The sequence below is a fragment of the Callithrix jacchus genome, chromosome 12 (assembly GCF_049354715.1).
Source record: "Callithrix jacchus isolate 240 chromosome 12, calJac240_pri, whole genome shotgun sequence".
Taxonomy (NCBI): domain Eukaryota; kingdom Metazoa; phylum Chordata; class Mammalia; order Primates; family Cebidae; genus Callithrix; species Callithrix jacchus.
In genome coordinates this window covers 6,361,229-6,379,119 of record NC_133513.1, presented here as the reverse complement: position 1 = coordinate 6,379,119, position 17,891 = coordinate 6,361,229, and the positions used below count along the sequence as shown (strand labels likewise).

The 17,891-nt window shown below is 56.1% G+C and overlaps 1 protein-coding gene across 2 annotated transcripts; it reads left to right on the top strand.

Moving 5' to 3' along the window:
• Positions 1-618: 618 nt before the first annotated feature.
• On the top strand, positions 619-16,516 carry TFAP4 (transcription factor AP-4). Of its 2 annotated transcripts, none has more exons than XM_002755845.7 (7): positions 619-967; positions 10,507-10,672; positions 10,786-10,884; positions 11,266-11,436; positions 12,828-12,968; positions 13,177-13,332; positions 15,478-16,516. In XM_002755845.7, exons 1-7 carry the CDS (start codon positions 879-881, stop codon positions 15,670-15,672), a joined length of 1,017 nt encoding a protein of 338 aa, XP_002755891.1. In that variant the 5' UTR covers positions 619-878; the 3' UTR covers positions 15,673-16,516. The 2 variants fall into 2 exon arrangements, with proteins under 2 accessions (XP_002755891.1, XP_035122693.1); XM_035266802.3 differs by lacking the exon at positions 619-967 and adding an exon at positions 6,027-9,495.
• Positions 16,517-17,891: the final 1,375 nt, after the last annotated feature.

Genomic DNA, 17,891 nt, shown 5'->3' with positions numbered 1-17,891 from the left:
CCGAAGTCAGCCCCAAGTTACATGTGGGAAGCGGTGGCTGTGACGCAAGTTTCCAGGGGGCCCTGGGCTCAGCTCGAAGGGAGCACCGGAGAGGCTCCGCCGTGTGCGTTGCAATGGTGAAAAAGCAGAAGCTCGGAGCGCGAACCTCAGGCCGCCTTTCCCTCGGCCGCTGCACGCCCGACCCAGCCGCGCCCCCTTCTCCCCGCGGGCCCGCCGAGTGCGCGGACCCTGCACTGGACAGTCCCCGCTGGACCCGGGGCCGCACGGCTGGGCTCCCCGCGCGGTGGCTGGCCTTTTTTTTTTTTTTTGGCAACGCTTGCCAACCTGTCAGCTGATGGACCTCATCACCCCATAGTGGCGCATGTAGCTCGGCCGCAGCTCGCTCCATTCACGCTGCGCCACCCCCAGCCGGCCCGCGGTCCCCGGCCCCCTGTGCCCCGAGAGAGGCCTGCAGACCCCGGCTGCAGCGGGCCCCCGGGGGCCCTCGCCCCTCTCGCCCCGGCGTCGCGCCGCCTGGGGGGCGCTGCAAATAGTCCTTTGTTTACATGCAATTCCTTACTCCGCGGAAGGAGGCCGGGGGAGTGCTGAGTTTTCACCAGCTGTTTCCCGCCTTGAAACAGACATCTGATCAGCTGCAAACACACACACACACACACATACACACACACACACACGCCCGGGGAGGCAGGCCGGAGAGACCTCCCTCCCGCCCCTCCCGCCCGCCTCCCTCCCCTCGCCGCCGCCGCCGCCGCCGCCAGCATCTGGGACCGGCCGATTCTGCACCTCCGTCCGGCGCTGCCCTTTGATTCGGATTTCCATCTTGCATTCTCCGGCTGATCGCGGGACCTGGCTCGTGCAGAGGAGGGGGGCCGATCGCTATGGAGTATTTCATGGTGCCCACTCAGAAGGTGCCCTCTTTGCAACATTTCAGGAAAACAGAGAAAGAAGTGATAGGAGGGCTCTGTAGGTGTGTACTCCTTCTCCCCCCCACCCCCTTCCTACCATTGCAGCCCCCGGCCAGCCCGCCCGGGCGGGCGCGCGTGTGCGCACGCATGGCCCGCGTCGCCGACCCCGCTAGTCTTTCTTAGCTGCTGGGACCGCTGCAGCCTCGCGCACCGGGTCCGCGCCGCCCCGGGACCCTCCTCTCTTGGAGCATGGGGGCCCCGAACGGCCCTGGCCACTTTTGTCCGCTGCAGGCGGGCGAGTCGCGACGTTTGTAAATTGCAAACAGACCCACGTGGTTCTGCAGCAGTCCCGGCCATGCTTGGTGCTGGTGGCCGTCCCCCCCTCGCGCTTCCTCTTTCCCCCTCCCTCGGCGGCTTCCTTCCTCTCCTTCCTTCCTCGCGATCTTAGGGCGCCCCCATTCAAGGGGGTCTGGGGGTCCGGGGCGCGCGTGGGGCCGTAGCGAGGGCGGCTACAATGCAGCCACGCCGCGGCTCCCGGCGCGGGGTGGGGGCGGGGAGCCGGGCACTGTGCGTGTTTGCAGAGCGGGGCTGCAGCGGGGTCGGGGGCGTGCTTGCGTGTGGGTGTGGGGGGTGGGCGGGCCCCGAGGGGCCCGCGCGGCCGGCAGGGGCGCCGCGGCCCGGGGCACGTTGGCTGCTGCTGGCTCGCCCGCCCGCGCCCGGGCGCTGTTTACTAGCGAGGCCTGGACGTGACTCTGCAGCCCTCTTGGAGTAGGCGGACCTCTGCGCGCGGCCTCGCGGGAGCTGTAGTTCTCCGTGTCCTGCGGGTGCAGCATTGTGGGATTTGTAGGCGCTCGTGGGCCACGCTTTCCCTGCACAAAGCTCGGTCCCCGCGGGCACGATGGGCAAGGCAGGCCAGGTGGGCAGGCCTTTTGGGGAGGGGACACCTGAGGCCGCCTCTAGTCTCGCAGGGCAGCTTCCCGCCGCACGTGGGTTTCCTCTGCAAACTTTCCCATCCAGCGCCCCTCCCCGCTGCCGTAAACCGAAAGCGTCCGGTCCTCCAGCTGGGTGGGTGGCCCGAGGTCCGCAGGCCTCCCCAGAAGCCACTTTGCAAGCTTGGTCCTAGGTTGCCCTAAATCCAAAGGGTGATGGATCCAAGGACCACACACAGCCAAACCGCCCCGGACACTTGTTAAAATGCACACGCCTGGAGCTCTGGTCGCTGGGGCCCGGATATCTGCATTTGAACAACCCGCCGGGCGGGGTGTTGGGGAGGTGTGCGTTCTTCGGCGTGCACAAGTTTGGGACCTGCGGCCCCTTTCCTGCCGCGCTGCTCCAGGAGCGAAATGGCTCCCCAGGGTTGGAGCCACGTGCTCTGCTGCCCAAGGCAGTCTGGGCGGGGATTGAGGGAGGAGGAGCCCGCCGGTGTGGCCCGGGCTGGTGGACACTAGCGGGTGCAGAATCCGGCCTGGAGGGAAGGTTGCTGTACACGTGTAGACACTCCCACCCAACCCTCTGACCCAAATGTCCCATCTTAAAGCTACTCTGAAGTTCCCAGTCAGTATCTGGACTTGGACCAGTTGAGGGGTCTGGCAGCCGGCAGGGATGCCCTCAGGGCTGGCCCTGGCACGAGGCCCACCTGGAGGGCCCAGTAATAAGTAAAAAAATATTCTTGAGCTTTTTTTATGTTCTGAGGGCTCAGTTTGCTAGAATTTTCTAAACGAGTTGTCATAATCTTTCTGTGAGTCACAAGTGTCTTGATTCCGTGTAAAGAGGAGGACAGAGAGACTAGGGAGGGGACCACCACAGCAAGTGGTGGAGCTGGAACTTCAGCCCTAATCCTGGGGTTGCAGGCTGCTGTAGGGCTGGGCTGGGCAGTGTGGAGGTGCGGTTGAGCCACTGTGCCTTCTGGGGAGGACATTCTGGGCCTGATCCTGGGCAGGGTGAGGGCAGAGGGGCCCTGAGTCCTCCTAGGGCCCCCTAAGATTCTGGCTTCACTTTATCACTGCCCCAAGACCCCCTTTGGAGGATGCCAGCAGTCCCCCAGGATAGCTGGATCTTGATAAGCCAAGGGCTTGACCCAGGGCCTTCGTCCAGGGTTGGGCACCGAGACATCCATTGTAAGACAGTTGTCAGCTGCACATTAGGCATGGAGTTGGGGGTGCCTGGATTTGTTTATGTTCAGTAGGGGCTGCAGGGTAAGGTAGTAAGCCCGTTGGGGATCAAATGTGTGTGTCAGGCAGGACCTTCTGGCCAGATGTATTTGCTTCTCTGGGTCATGTCAAGCTGGTGGGCTTTGCTTCATGCCTCAGTGACCAGCAGGGATTTCCCTGTCTTTCTGTCTCCCAGGCCTACGGGAGGGTACTGTAGGGCACAGTGACGTCCACGAACGCCGCAGGTTTAGACCCGTCGCCTAACGGTTCTCAGGCCCTGGAAAACAGATGCACCTGTGAAAATTAGCCATGGGTATGGGAAGTGCCTGGTAGCTTTTAAAATAACATTCAGGACTGGGCGTGATGGCCCACGCCTGTAATCCCAGCACTTTGGCAGGGCTGAGGCGGGCAGATCATGAAGTCGGGAGTTTGAGACCAACCTGGCCAATATGGTGAAAGCCCATCTCTACTAAAAATACAAAAATTAGCCAGCCATGGTGGTACGTGCCTGTAATCCCAGCTACTTGGGAGGCTGAGACAGGAGAATCGCTTGAATCTGGGAGGTGGAGGTTGCAGGGAGCTGAGATGGCACCACTACACTCTAGCCTAGGCAGTAATACGAGACTCCATCTCAAAAAACCAGACTGAATGTCTTTTTTTTTTTTGTGATGGAGTCTTACTCTGTCACCCAGAATGGTATGTAGTGGTGCTATCTCGGCTCACTGCAACCTCCCTGTCCTGAGTTCAAGTCACTTTCCTGCCTCAGCCTCCCAAATAGCTGGGATTACAGGCATGTGCCACCACACCTGGCTAATTTTATATTTTTAGTAGAGACAGGGTTTCACCATGATGGTTGACCAGGCTGGTCTTGAATCCCTGACCTCAGGTGATTCAGCCACCTTGGCCTCCCAAAGTGCTAGGATTACAGATGTGAGCCATCGTGCCAGGCCACTGACATTCAGAGTCTTAAAAGCAGGTATATGGCCAGGCGCGGTGGCTCACGGCTATAATCCCAGCACTTTGGGAGGCTGAGGCGGGTGGATCACGAGGTCAAGATATCAAGACCATCCTGGTCAACATGGTGAAACCCCATCTCTACTAAAGATACAAAAAATTAGCTGGGCATGGTGGCGCATGCCTGTAATCCCAGCTACTCAGGAGGCTGAGGCAGGAGAATTGCCTGAACCCAGGAGGCGGAGGTTTCGGTGAGCCGAGATCTCGCCATTGCACTTCAGCCTGGGTAACAAGAGCGAAACTCCGTCTCAAAAAAAAAAAAAAAAAAAAAAAAAGGCAGTTATATGGTGGTCTCCATCCGCATCGTGTTTTTTTTTTTTTTTTTTTTGATGGCACCACTACACTCTAGCCTAGGCATGGTGTGTGCCACCATGCCTAGCTAATTTTTGTATTTTTAGTAGAGACAGGGTTTCACCATGTTGACCAGGATGGTCTCAATCTCTTGACCTTGTGATCCACCCACCTCGGCCTCCCAAAGTGCTGGGATTATAGACGTGAGCCACCGCACCGCACCCAGCCTTGTTTTTTTTTTTTGAGTCAGAGTCTCACTCTGTAGCACAGGCTGGAGTGCAGTGGCGTGATCTTGGCTCATGACAACCTCTGCCTCCTGCATTCAAGCAATTCTCCTGCCTCAGCTTCCTGAGTAGCTGGGATTACAGGCATAAACCACCGCTCTTGGCCTTTCTTGATCTCTTTTAAACTTCACCCTGACCTTGTGACATGAAGCAGTGTTTCATATTTTACAGATGGGGGAAACTGGGGCTTGGTGTTCCACAGCTAGAAAGTGGCAAGGCTGGACCTTTTGCTCTTGAGCCCAGTGCAGGATTCTCACTGATAGGCTGGAGGAGCTTTGGGGAAGGGAGGGAGGCTGGGATGTTTCCGATGGGAACAGCCTGGGCATGGTGTATTCTGGGACCAAAGGGAATGTCACCAGACTGGCCAGGTCAGAGTGCAGAGTATGGATGGGTAGTGTAGCAGCAGTGGGGATGGAGCATGGACGAGAACCTCGGGCTCATTAGGTGAGAGAAGGATGAGTGTCTTACTCCTTTTTTGGGTTTGGGAGAATCCCACGTGGATTACCTGCATTGACTGTGTCGACGTTAAGTGACTGAGGTGTGTAAGTTACTTCAGGGCAGTGTGAAATCAAAGTTCTCAGTGGCCAGTTTCAGGCTGGAACTGGGCAGGCAAGTGCAGAGGGACTGGGGGTACTTGGCCTTGGGCTGGGCAGGAGGGATAAATACCTGGCACAGATCTAGACTTGAAGGGCATGCCCCATGCCCCCAAGTGTCTGGTTGGGATGCCAGTGTCAGTCTTGTTAGATTTTGTGGGTGCTGCGGTGGTAGGGGTGGCGGCTCTGGCCTTAGCATCCAAGGCTGGTGCCCAAATTTTGTTCCTTGGCCATTGGCTGCTCAGTGACCTGCCTTATTCCTGAGTCTGGGGCAGCCCCAGGTTGGCTGCAGGAGGCTGGCTTGCCAGAAGTAAGAGAGCCTCGGTGTGGCAAGGCACAGTGGCTCATGCCTGTAATCCCAGCACTTTGGGAGGCCAAGGTGGATGGATCATTTAAGGTCAGGAGTTCGAGACCAGCCTGGCCAACATGGTGCAACCCTGTCTCTACTAAAAATACAAAAATTAGCTGGGCATGGTGGCGGGTGCCTGTAATACCAGCTACTCAGGAGGCTGAGGCATGAGAATCGCTTGAACTCGGGAGGCCAAGATTGCAGTGAACTGATATTGCACCACTGGACTCCAGCCTGGGAACAGAGCGAGACTTTGTCTTTGAAAAAAAAAAAAATAGCCAGTTGTGGTGGCACACTCCTGTAATCCCAGCTACTCAGGAGGCTGAGGCATAAGAATTGCTTGAACCCAGGAGGTGGAGGTTGCAGTGAACTGAGCTTGCACCACTGGACTCTAGCCTGGGCAATAGAGCGAGACTCAGTTTCTAAATAAATAAATAAATAAATAAATAAATAAATAAATAAAATAGAACCGTTGGGGTCAATGGACTTCTGCCACCTTTGATTCACACCTGTAGGAATCAAATGGACTTCTGCCACCTTTGATTCACACCTGTAGGAGTCTGAAGTGGCCAGGGAGAGGGTAGTGGATCTTTATTTACTGTGTGTGTAGGACCTTTATAGACCATAACCATAAATACAAAACCCCGAAAAAGCTATCAGAAACTTTTCAGGCATTTGCAGAAAAATCCACTTTATCCAGTGCAATATCACCTGGAAATTTCAATTAAACAACCTTCATCAACAGTAACCGCTGGTTGGTCAGCCATCGGCCGGGTTGGCCAGCATTCCACCAATAAGAATTCCTGGTTAGCCGGCACTCCACCAATCACAGCCCTTGGTTAGCTCCTATTCCACCAATCAGAAGCCCTGGTTAGCACGCATTCTATTAAAGGACTCTGTCGGCTGGTACTTCCAGGGCAATTTAGGTGAGTTATTAATTGAGGGTCTTGGTGGCAGATTCAGGTCCCCCACCAGGGACTGTAGCTTTGGGGTGAAATTTGCTTTATTGTTTTTTTTTTTTTTTTCCTGAGACTGAGTTTCGCTCTTGTTACCCAGGCTGGAGTGCAATGGCGCGATCTCGGCTTACCGCAACCTCCACCTCCTGGGTTCAGGCAATTCTCCTGCCTCAACCTCCTGAGTAGCTGGGACTACAGGCACGCGCCACCATGCCCAGCTAATTTTTTTAATTTTTAGTAGAGATGGGTTTCACCATGTTGACCAGGATGGTCTTGATATCTTGACCTCTTGATCCACCCGCCTCGGCCTCCCAAAGTGCTGGGGTTATAGGCGTGAGCTTCCGGCCTGCTTTATTGGATTTAAGAAAGTGCTTAACCTAAGTTAAGCACTAGGTTAGCCAGCAGCTGTTTTCTGAGTCAGGAGACTGGGCTGATGGCTTTAGAGAGGACGGAGGCAGGAGAAGCTGTGCTGGCAGATTCTGGTGCAGAGGAGGAGGCGACACAGGCTCCTGATCCCAACCCCAGCACCTCTTCCTGTGGAACGTCCGGCTGGGGTTTTCGGGACTGGGCCTCCTTTGACCTCCCCAGTTAGTGGGCTGCCTTGTGGGTAAGGGAAAGAAGAGGCTGAGGGTCAGCTCCTAAGAGCAGAGTTGTTGGTGGGACTTGGGCCGGAAGGTGCAGGAGGGTGCATTTGTTCGCACCCTGCCCTGCCCTACTGCTGGGTGTGACCCTGGACAAGTCACTTGTGGGCTTGGTCCCGTGTGTGTTCAGAAGGGCAGGAGTGATGGCTGAGCCTGCAGTCACACCCCCTGCTTCTGGTAATTGGCGGGCTGTGTGAAGTAGGGGTCACTAGAGGCGCTTCAGTGGGTGGGGCAGGGGAGTTTTGGCGTCTACAGGTGCCTGCTGTGCCGGGTCTTGCTGCTTGACCTTGGGAGTATCACCTCCCCTCCCGGGACCCTACACTGCTTGCTCACTGTAATGTCAGCTGCCATTGGGTTTCTGTGAGAATCAGGCAGGGAAAAATGTGAACGAGGTCTGTGAATAATAAAAAGAGTTACACGATTACAGTGCTTTCTGAATGCCTGGTCCTTGGTTGGTTTTTTTTTTTTTTGAGACAGGGTCTCACTCTCTTGCCCAGGCTGGAGTTCAGTGACATGATCACAGCTCACGGCAGCCTCAACCTCCTGTGCTTATTCCATCCTCCCACCTTAGCCTCCTGAGTAGCTGGAACAATAGGCACATGCCACCATGCCTAGCTGATTTCTTAATTTTTTTTGTGGTAACGGGGTCTCACTATGTTGCCCAGGCTGGTCTTGAACTCTGGGGCTCAAGCGATCCTTCTGCCTTGGCCTCCCAAAGTGCTAGGGTTAGAGGTGTGAGCCACCGTGCTGGGCCTGGTCCTCTCTTTTACAGGGATAACTGTCATCTGCTGGTCGGGGCATCTGGCTCTGTGGGATGGTCAGCGCTCATTCTGCTCTATGGCCTGACACCTTCTCTGGGGTCAGGGTTCAAGTTCCAGCACTTGCTGCAGCTGATCCCTACCCAAGCCTCTGTGCCCCCCTCTTTACACAGGAGTCTTCAGGCCATCTGACTCAGGAAGACTGTGACAATTCAGTGAGAAAATTCTAGCCAAAAACTTAAAGAAAAGATGTGTTCCTCTGTTGTGCACCCTCCAGGAGGGCCAGCTCTCCCTTTTCCCCCCAGGTCCTGGTCAGCTCTGACTTTTGGACTTTGCCAGGAGGGGCCAGGGGCTGGGTGAGCAGGGGTCTCTCCCCACGTCTCTCCTGTGGGAATGGCGATGGCCCCAGATCGCACTTACCCTGTGTTGTGGCTTCCTATGGACATCTCTTCCCACTTCTTACCTGCAAAGAGCCCCAGCTTTAAGCCACCACTGCAGAGCAGTCCTAGTCCCCTTGGCCTGCTGGCCTCTCAGAGATGGTGTAGTCTGAGGCTGTGCCAGACCTGGGAGCCTGGACTCCACCCCAAGGATGGGCCACACACAGCTGTGCAGCAGGCCTACCCTGGTGCCCTTGTCACCCCCACTGCAGGCAGGGGAAGTGGGAGAAGAGGGCACTGACATCCAGCTGACTGACCCTCAAACCATGCCCCTCCCTGCTCTGAACCCTAAAGTCTCCCATGGAAAGTGGGGGGCCTGGGCCCCCTTTGCCACACTGACATTTCAAGGCCTTGTGAGTGACTTACACCCTGGGGACAGGCTGTGGGACTTTGGGTCCTCATGGAGGAGGGGCTTGGCTTGATGAGGCCGGAAGGAGGCTGATTTGCATCCAGGCTCCAGTCGCCCACCTCTCTGTTGGGAGAGGAAGCCCAGACCGAGGAAGGGGCAGGGATTTGTCCAGGGTCCCACAGGGAGCCAAGGCTGGACAGATGGGCAGGATGGGTGGGGCCAGGAAGGCCACGGCTGTTTCCAGCTGTTGGAGATGTGCTTTCTCCTTGGTCCGTGCAAACTCTTTTCCGCCTGCCCATTGGCGTAGGGGCCACAGCAGGGGAGTTAAGACTTGGCAGCCCCTTGACCCCAGACTGTCCCCGCCAATGGAGCAAGAGCTGCTCAGAGCCATTTCCCTGTTCTCCCAGATTCAAGGGCGTGAGCCCCTTGGCCCAGTCCTGGAACCCGGCACCCCGGGAGGGCCCCTCAGGAAGAGGCCGGGGCTGCGGCTTCGGGTGGGGCCGGCGGCCTCTGCTGGGAGCCCAGCATCTGGAAGCCATCAGGGCAGGGGCGGGGGAAGTTGCAGGGGAGGTCCAGGGAGGGAGACAGGCCTCCTCCAGGCCACACACAGGCCCAACCCTCGGGAGCGTGGCCTTGGGCCCACAACCGCTGCCTCTGCCCCATGGCCCGCAGCCCCGCCCTCTGGCGCGCACGCCCCGCCCCCGCAGGAAGCCCCGCCCTCTTCCCCAGGGCTGCCTTCTCACTCCACCGGCCGCTGCTCCTGCAAGGGTTAGTAGCGCTCCCCACAGCATGCTGGGAGCCTCGCTTCTCCGGCAAGGGGTGGGTCTGTCTCTTGGAGTGGGTGGGCTGCGGGGAGCACTGTCTGTAGGGGTTGTTGGCTGCGTGTCTTTTTGGGGAGTGAGTGGTATCTGTCTTGTCCTGAGTGAGGTGTGTGAAGTCTCAGCCTAGTGGGGCTGGGGCTTGTGGCTGGAGGCGTGGCCGTGAGGGTAGGAAGGGAGTGGGGACGTCTCCCTTAGTCCTGGGATTCAAAGCCTGAGACACTGAAGAGGCGCTCCAGGCGCCCAGCAGAGCGGGACAGCGTCGTCGTCCCTGACTGTCGGCGTCCCACGTGCATCAGAATCACACCATGCAGGTTTCTGGGCCCCACCAGGCCTGCTAGTCAGACACTGGGGCCAGCACCCGTCGTCTGCACAGTTTCTTAGCTCCTGGGTGTTTTGACGCTCACACTGGGAATTCTGTTGGGGAGGAGAAACTGCCCCCCGTGAGGGAAGCCAAGGAGGGGATGGGTTTTTGTTGTTGAGACAAGGTCTTACTCTGTTGCCCAGAAATGCACTGGCTCGATCATAGCTCCCTGCAGCCTCCACCTGTGGGCTCGAGCAGCCCTCCCACTTCAGCCTCCTGGAAGGAGTAGCTGGAACTACAGGCGTGCACCACCACACCTAGCTATTTTTGTTTTTTGTAGAGACAGGGTCTCAGTATGTTGCCTAGACTGATCTCAAACTCTTGGGTTCAATGATCCTTGGCCTTGATCTCCCAAAGAACTGGGATTACAAGTGTGAGCCACTGTGCCTGGCCCTCGCTGGGTTCTGAGCAGACTATCTTACCCTCAGCCAGCCTATTCAGTCCACCTGGGTGTCCCAGGAGCGCCCCTCCATCACCCTCTGGGGGTGGCCTGGCATCTTTTGCAGCAGGGGCGGGATGCAGGTTCTACTGGGACCCTCTGGAGATGAATGATGAAGAGGGCGCTTTGGCCAAGCCTGTTCCTGTCCTCTCTGGCAGCCTTGCCAACATTCCACTGACCCCAGAGACCCAGCGGGACCAGGAGCGGCGGATTCGACGGGAGATCGCCAACAGCAACGAGCGGAGGCGCATGCAGAGCATAAACGCCGGCTTCCAGTCTCTCAAGACCCTCATCCCCCACACAGACGGAGAGAAGCTTAGCAAGGTGGGTGAGAGCAGGGAGGGCTTCCCGGAGGAGGCGGCAGACTCCCTCTGGGAGAGGAAAGTGAGCTCTGGTAAACACTACCAGCTTGACGCTTGGCTTTTCCCTGCCTTCAGGCAGCCATTCTCCAGCAGACAGCCGAGTACATCTTCTCCCTGGAGCAGGAGAAGACCAGGCTCTTGCAGCAGAACACACAGCTCAAGCGCTTCATCCAGGTGCTCCCTCCCTGCCCCCCTTCCTGGCTCCCTCTCCTGGCATGGGCATCCCAGGACCCAACCCTGGGCCTGGGATGCAGGTATGGCTGCAGGCCCCTTCTTGCCCACTGGCAAGTACTTCAGGCACTTGTTTTCCTGCCCCAGCCTCAGTTTCCCCATCAGTCTAGTGTGGTGGAGTGGGCTCTGCAATGAGCCAGGTGACTGCTCCTGAACAGCAGCCCTTCTCCTGGCATTTGGCTGGTTTGTTGGACTTGCAGAAGGGGCTCCCTAATGAAGATCCACCTGTGTTGGGCAGCTTTGAGGGGCTGTGATGGAGCCCCAATCTCCGTGGTGGTGGTACCGAGGTGTCAGGCACACTGACCGACTCCTTGGGGTCCCCAGGAGCTGAGCGGCTCGTCCCCCAAGCGACGGCGGGCAGAGGACAAGGACGAAGGCATCGGCTCTCCGGACATCTGGGAGGACGAGAAGGCGGAGGACCTGCGGCGGGAGATGATTGAGCTTCGGCAGCAGCTGGACAAGGAGCGCTCGGTGCGCATGATGCTGGAGGAGCAGGTGAGGCAGCGCCCTCTGCTGGGCGCGGCGCGTGGTGCAGCGGGCGTGGAGCCTGGGGTCCCCCCTGTAAGGCTCTGCTACCCTTGGTTGAGCCCTATTTACAGGCGCACCTGCTGCGGTGCCAGGCTTAGGAGTGGGGAGCAAGCCAGACACGTCCCTGCCCTTGGGGGTAACCGTTTGCATCGCGGTGGGGGAGATTAGTCAAATGACCTAAAAAATGTAACCCTATGGGCTGGGTATGGTGGCTCACACCTGTAATCCCAGCACTTTGTGAGGCTGAGGTGGGAGGATCACTTGAGCCCAGGTGTTTTGAGACCAGCCTGGGAAGCGTAGTGAGATCCTATCTCCACCAAAAAATATGTGAAAATTAGGCAGGTGTGGTGGGGTGTGCCTGTGGTCCCAGCTACTCAGGAGGTTGAGCTGGGAGGATTGCTTGGGCCCAGAAGGTGGAGACTGCAGTGAGCGGTGATCGCACAATGGCACTCCAGCCTGGGTGACAGTGACACCCTGTCTTAAAAAGCTAGGTGTGGCCGGGCGCGGTGGCTCACGCCTGTAATCCCAGCACTTTGGGAGGCCGAGGCGGGTGGATCACGAGGTCAAGAGATCGAGACCATCCTGGTCAACATGGTGAAACCCTGTCTCTACTAAAAATACAGAAAGTTAGCTGTATTACAGGTGGCGCGTGCCTGTAATCCCAGCTACTCAGGAGGCTGAGGCAGGAGAATTGCCTGAACCCAGGAGGCGGAGGTTGCGGAGAGCCGAGCTCGCGCCATTGCACTCCAGCCTGGGTAACAAGAGCGAAACTCGGTCTCAAAAAAAAAAAAAAAAAAAAAAAGCTAGGTGTGGTGGTGCACATCTGTGGTCCCAGCTACTTGGGAGGCTGAGCTGGGAGGATGGCTTGAGCCCAGGAGGTGGAGGCTGCAGTCAGCTGTGATTGTGCCACTGCACTCCAGCTTGGGTGACAGAGGGAGACCCTGTCTCAAAACAAAAACCAAAAACAAAGCACTTAATCATGATGAAGGCCAGGCTGGAGCTGTGGCATCCGGAGTGGGTTTGACCTGGTTTTCCAAGTGATGCCCCATGGCTTCTCCATGGAAGTGGGAGGTTGAGTCTCATAATTAACCAAAGGGCAGAGAAGGGTGTTCTCGACAGAGGGAACAGCATAGGCAAGGGCTCAGACAGGAGGAAGCATGCTCCAGTGGTACAGTGGAGGCTGAGGTGGGAGGTGAGATGGGGCAGGGGCTGAAGGTCTCTGGAAATGCTCTGGCCTCTGTTGAGTGGGGCCCGCCTCGTGGTAGGGTTTTCAGCAGGAGTGAATGACCTGCTGTGGGACTGACAGGGCAGGGTGTGCTCCCAGGCCTGCCCCTGAGCCGAGGCTGTCCTGCCTCCAGGTGCGCTCGCTGGAGGCCCACATGTACCCAGAAAAGCTCAAGGTGATTGCGCAGCAGGTGCAGCTGCAGCAGCAGCAGGAACAGGTGAGGCTGCTGCACCAGGAGAAGCTGGAGCGGGAGCAGCAGCATCTGCGGACCCAGGTGAGCAGGAGGTGCCTGGGAGCAGGCTCTGGGGATTGGGCGGGGGCGGGGGATGTTGGATGGCTGGAAGCCTCTCTTTAGTCCATCTCATCTCTGTTTCTTAACATAAAGGGGGCGGGGGAGTTATATACCGGCTGGCCCTGCATGAATAAGGGAGGGATGGGCCGGGAGAAGCCTTAAGGAAAGGCTGAGGGCTTCTGTCTTGCAGCTCCTGCCCCCTCCCGCCCCCACCCACCACCCCACAGTGATCGTGCCGGCACCGCCTCCCCCTCCCTCCCACCACATCAACGTTGTCACCATGGGCCCCTCCTCAGTCATCAACTCTGTTTCCACATCCCGGCAAAATCTGGACACCATTGTGCAGGTACCTGGGCTCAGGAAAGGGGCAGCTTATAGGAGTCATATGCTGGGAACAGGCTCTTTAGACTAGAAAATGAGGAGCGGTAGAGGAGGAAGATGGTGCTTGGGTGGGAGGGGGTGGAAGGCCGGAAGCCTTGGGGGCTCCCTCCCTGGATCTGCAAGTGGAGAATATGAGGGCCAGAGACCTGGGCAGGGCCTACTTGTCAGGAGGGGGTTGGCCGGGAACAGGGTCCTTTCCCACAGTGTGGGTTTTCCAGAGAGGGTCCTTTGCTCCCAGAGTCCCCTGGTTACAGAGTTGCTGCATCCAGCCCCGGGGCTGGTCGAAAGCATTGTCTCACCTCCATCCCCGAGGACCTGGATGGGGATACAGGGGTCAGGGCTGTGTGTGACAGTTGGGCCTCCTATAGAGGAGGAACTCTGTAGCTCAAGCCTGAAGGTATAGTTGCACTCAGCCTTGAACAAGGCCCCTTGAGGGACCCAACCTCAGAAATCAGTAATAAGTAAATAAATAACCCAACTTGGCTGGGCTTGGTGGCTCACGCCCGTAATCCCAGCACTTTGGGAGGCCGAGGCGGGTGGATCACGAGTTCAAGAGATCGAGACCATCCTGGTCCACATGGTGAAACACGTCTCTACTAAAAATACAAAAGATTAGCTGGGCATGGTGGCGCGTGCCTGTAATCCCAGCTACTCAGGAGGCTGAGGCAGGAGAATTGCCTGAACCCAGGAGGCGGAGGCTGCAGTGAGCCAAGATTGCGCCATTGCACTCCAGCCTGGGTAACAAGAGCGAAACTCCGCCTCAAAAATAAATAAATAAATAAATAAATAAATAACCCAACTAAAAAAGCAAGACAAGAAAAAAAATCCATCAATCTCCCTGAATTTCAGTTGCTCATAAACCTTGCAAATTGCATAATGCAATTAATAGCAAAGGCCTTTAATAAGTTAATAGGCAACCTTTAAAATATACAAACATGGCCGGGCGTGGTGGCTCAAGCCTGTAATCCCAGCACTTTGGGAGGCCAAGGCAGGCGGATCACGAGGTCAAGAGATTGAGACCATCCTGGCCAACATGGTGAAACCTCATCTCTATTAAAAATACAAAAAAATTAGCTGGGCATAGTGGTGTGCGCCTGTAGTCCCAGCTACTTGGGAGGCTGAGGCAGGAGAATTGCTTGAACCCGGGAGGCGGAGGTTGCAGTGAGCCGAGATTGTGCCACTGCACTCCAGCCTGGCTACAGAGTGAGACTCTGTCTCAAAAAAAAAAAATATATATATATATACAAACATATTCCAGGGAGGCTCACGCCTGGAATCCCAACACTTTGGGAGGCCAGTGGGCAGATCACTTGAGGTCTAGGATTTGAGACCATTGTGGCCAACAGGATGAAACCCTGTCTCTACCAAAAATAGGAAAATTAGCCGGGCATGGTGGCGCACATCTGTAATCCCAGCCATTCGGGAGGCTGAGGCAGGAAAATCACTTGGACCTGGGATGCGGAAGTTGCAGTGAGCTGAGATCACAGCACTGCACTCCAGCCTGGGTGACACAGTGAGACTCTGTCTCCAACAAACACAACAAACTTACATATATGAAAGAAACATAATTTCTAAGCAGCACTGGGATTGTTTCTCCCCAGAATGGATGTTTAAGTTTAACGGAAGAGTTTTGAAAGTCTGTTCCCGGGCTGGGCATGGTAGTTTACGCCTGTAATCCCAGCACTTTGAGAGGTTGCGGCAGGAAGATTGCCTGAGGTCAGTTTGGAAAACATAGCAAGAACCCCCTCCTCTCTACTAAAAATACAAAAGTTAGCTGGAGATGGTGGTGCACTCCTGTGGTTCCAGCTATTAGGGAGGCAGAGGTAGGCGGATCGCTTGAGCCCAGGAATCTTGAGGCTGCAGTGAGCTCCGATCGTGCCCACTGCACTCTTGCCTGGGTGATATAGTGAGATCTTCTCTCCCAAAAAAAAAAAAAAAAAGGAAAAAGTTTGTTTTTCGTCGGGTCTGGCGGGCCTAACCTACTGCTCTGCAAGGCTTATTTCTAGGATGTGTGTTCTGGGGGAGACAGTGGCTGGCTGAGGGCCCCCACTGCCTCCTAGCTGGCTGTGTGTCCCTGGCCGAGCCTCCTCATTGGCTCATCCCTGTCCAGGCAATCCAGCACATCGAGGGCACCCAGGAAAAGCAGGAGTTGGAGGAGGAGCAGAGGCGAGCTGTCATCGTAAAGCCGGTCCGCAGCTGCCCAGAGGCCCCCACCTCTGACACTGCCTCCGACTCTGAGGCCTCAGACAGTGATGCCATGGACCAGAGCCGGGAGGAACCGTCAGGGGACGGGGAGCTTCCCTGACTACCCCCCCAGCCCTCCTCTCCCTTCTGGGGGCTCGAGGGAGCCGGGGCAGCCACAGGAAGAGAGGAGGGTGAATGAGTGAGAAATTTTTACAAAATTACAATGTTATTTGGGTCTCTTTTATGACCTCTTTTTCAATACTGTAAATCAACCTTTGAACGAAGCCACTCAACCCGAGGTCCCAGGGCTGGGGTGGCTCAGAGCGTGTGGGAGCATCGGGACCCCAGGGCTGGGCCTCGGCCCCGGGGGCTGGGGGAAGCTGACACAGAGGTGCCTGCCTCTCTCTGCCAAAAAGCATTTTTTCCTTTAAACATGTTTTTTAAGAACAGGGAAAATCAAACAGAACCCCAAGTTATTTCTTCCCTGCCCAGAGCCAGCCTGGGATTGTCAGTCTTCATCCCCTTTCCCTCCTCTTTTTGGGTTTTCTTCTTTCTCCTTCAAGCACTTACATGGGTTGGGGGTCAGACTGGGCTGGGGCGTTCTGGGGGCCCAGGGGTCTCCGTTGCTTCTTGGTTGGGGTTTGCTGCTGCTCTGCTCCCCTCCCCCTCCCCGTCTCGGCACTAGAATTCTCCACTCTCCCACCCCCCAGCCTCCACCTCTGCCTCCGGGTCTCATCTTCCACCCCAAAAATGTCTTCGTCTCTTTCCTTTTGTTTTGTTTGTTGTTGGTATTTTGCTTTCTGTTTTTGTTATGTTTTTCTTTTTTTTTTTTTTTTTTTTACAATTTTGAGGTCTTCGTGTTCAAGGAGAAGCTATTATATTTTGTTAAGAAAGTGGGGAGAAAAAACCAAGAGGCCACCGTGCCTTTGTAAAGAAACAAAATAAAGTTTGTACTTTGTTTTTTAGATTCTGAGTCTCCTAGGTGTGGGCTGGCCTGAAGCCCCGGGCTCGGCTACCTTGTCTGGAGTAGGGGCCTCCTTGGGCCCTCCAAAGGGAACAGGGTGTGTGTGAGCACAGTAACTCCCTCAGCTTGTGTGCTGGGATGAGAAATTGGAGTCCTCAGGTTTCCTGGGATTACTCTTGAGTATTCTGTGAAGATGGAAGATGTGCCAAGCACGGTGGCTCACACCTGTAATCCCGGCACTTTGGGAGGCCAAGGTGGGTGAATCATGAGGTCAGGAGATTGAGACCATCCTGGCCAACATGGTGAAAGCCGTCTACTCGAAATACAAAACTTAACTGGGCATGGTGGCTGTAGTCCAGCTACTCGGGAGGTTGAGGCAGGAGAGTTGCTTGAACCCTGGAGGCGGAGACTGCAGTGAGCTGAGATTGTGCCACTGCACTCCAGCCTGGGTGACAGAGCGAGCCTGTCTCAAAAAAAAAAAAAAAAAAAAAAAGGGAAGGGGCCCAGCGTGGTGGCTCACACCTGTAATTCCAGCACTTGGGGAAGCTGAGGCGAGTGGAATATGAGGTCAAGAGATTGAGACCATCCTGGCCAACATGGTGAAACTCCGTCTCTACTAAAAATACAAAAATTAGCCGGGTATGTTGGCAGACACCTATAGTCCCAGCTACTCTGGAGGCTGAGGCAGGAGAATCACTTGAACCCGGGAGGTGGAGGTTGCAGTGAGCCTGGAGACAGAGCGAGACTCCATCTCAAAACAAAAATGTGGAAGATGGCATTGGGGTTGGGGAGTGGCTCTTTGGTGGGAGGTGTGGAGAGAAAGAACAAGCAAGCCACTGATTCCAAACGCCAGGAAAAGGACACAGGTGGTCAGGGGCCCTGCTTGATCCCCAGGCTTTGGTTAATTCCTAGATTTTGCCACTTCCTGGGCTTGTATAACTTCTCTGAACCTCATCCTCTCTAGAAGGGGAACCCCACCACCCTCCACCTCCCCCTCCCCTACCCCACCGTGGTATGGTGTTCAAGTGCTCGGGTCCTGGAGTTGGTCTGCCAGAGGTCAGTTCCACCTCTGACAAACCACTTCCTCTGAGCCTCAATTTCCTCTTCTCAAAATTGGTAATAATAGTACAAGGGTATTGTATCCTACTGGGGATCGGTGTGGTTCTTTATTTTATTGTTAGTTTTTGAGACAGAGTCTCTGTTGCCCAGGCTGGAGTGCAGTGGTGTGATCTGGGCTCACTGCAACCTCCACCTCCTGGGTTCAAGCGATCCTCCTACCTCAGCCTCCCAAGTAGCTGGGACTATAGGTGTGCACTAACATGCTCGGCTAATTTTTTATATTTTTAGTAGAGACAAGGTTTCACCATGTTGGCCAG

What these genes read in the sequence shown, in the direction of transcription:
- TFAP4 (XM_035266802.3), top strand. Translation starts at nt 9,389, where the DNA reads ATGGCCCGCAGCCCCGCCCTCTGGCGCGCACGCCCCGCCCCCGCAGGA. An exon ending in GCATGATGCTGGAGGAGCAG is followed by an intron (nt 11,437 to 12,827) that starts GTGAGGCAGCGC and finishes TCCTGCCTCCAG; the next exon opens with GTGCGCTCGCTGGAGGCCCA. An exon ending in AGCAGCATCTGCGGACCCAG is followed by an intron (nt 12,969 to 13,176) that starts GTGAGCAGGAGG and finishes TCTGTCTTGCAG; the next exon opens with CTCCTGCCCCCTCCCGCCCC.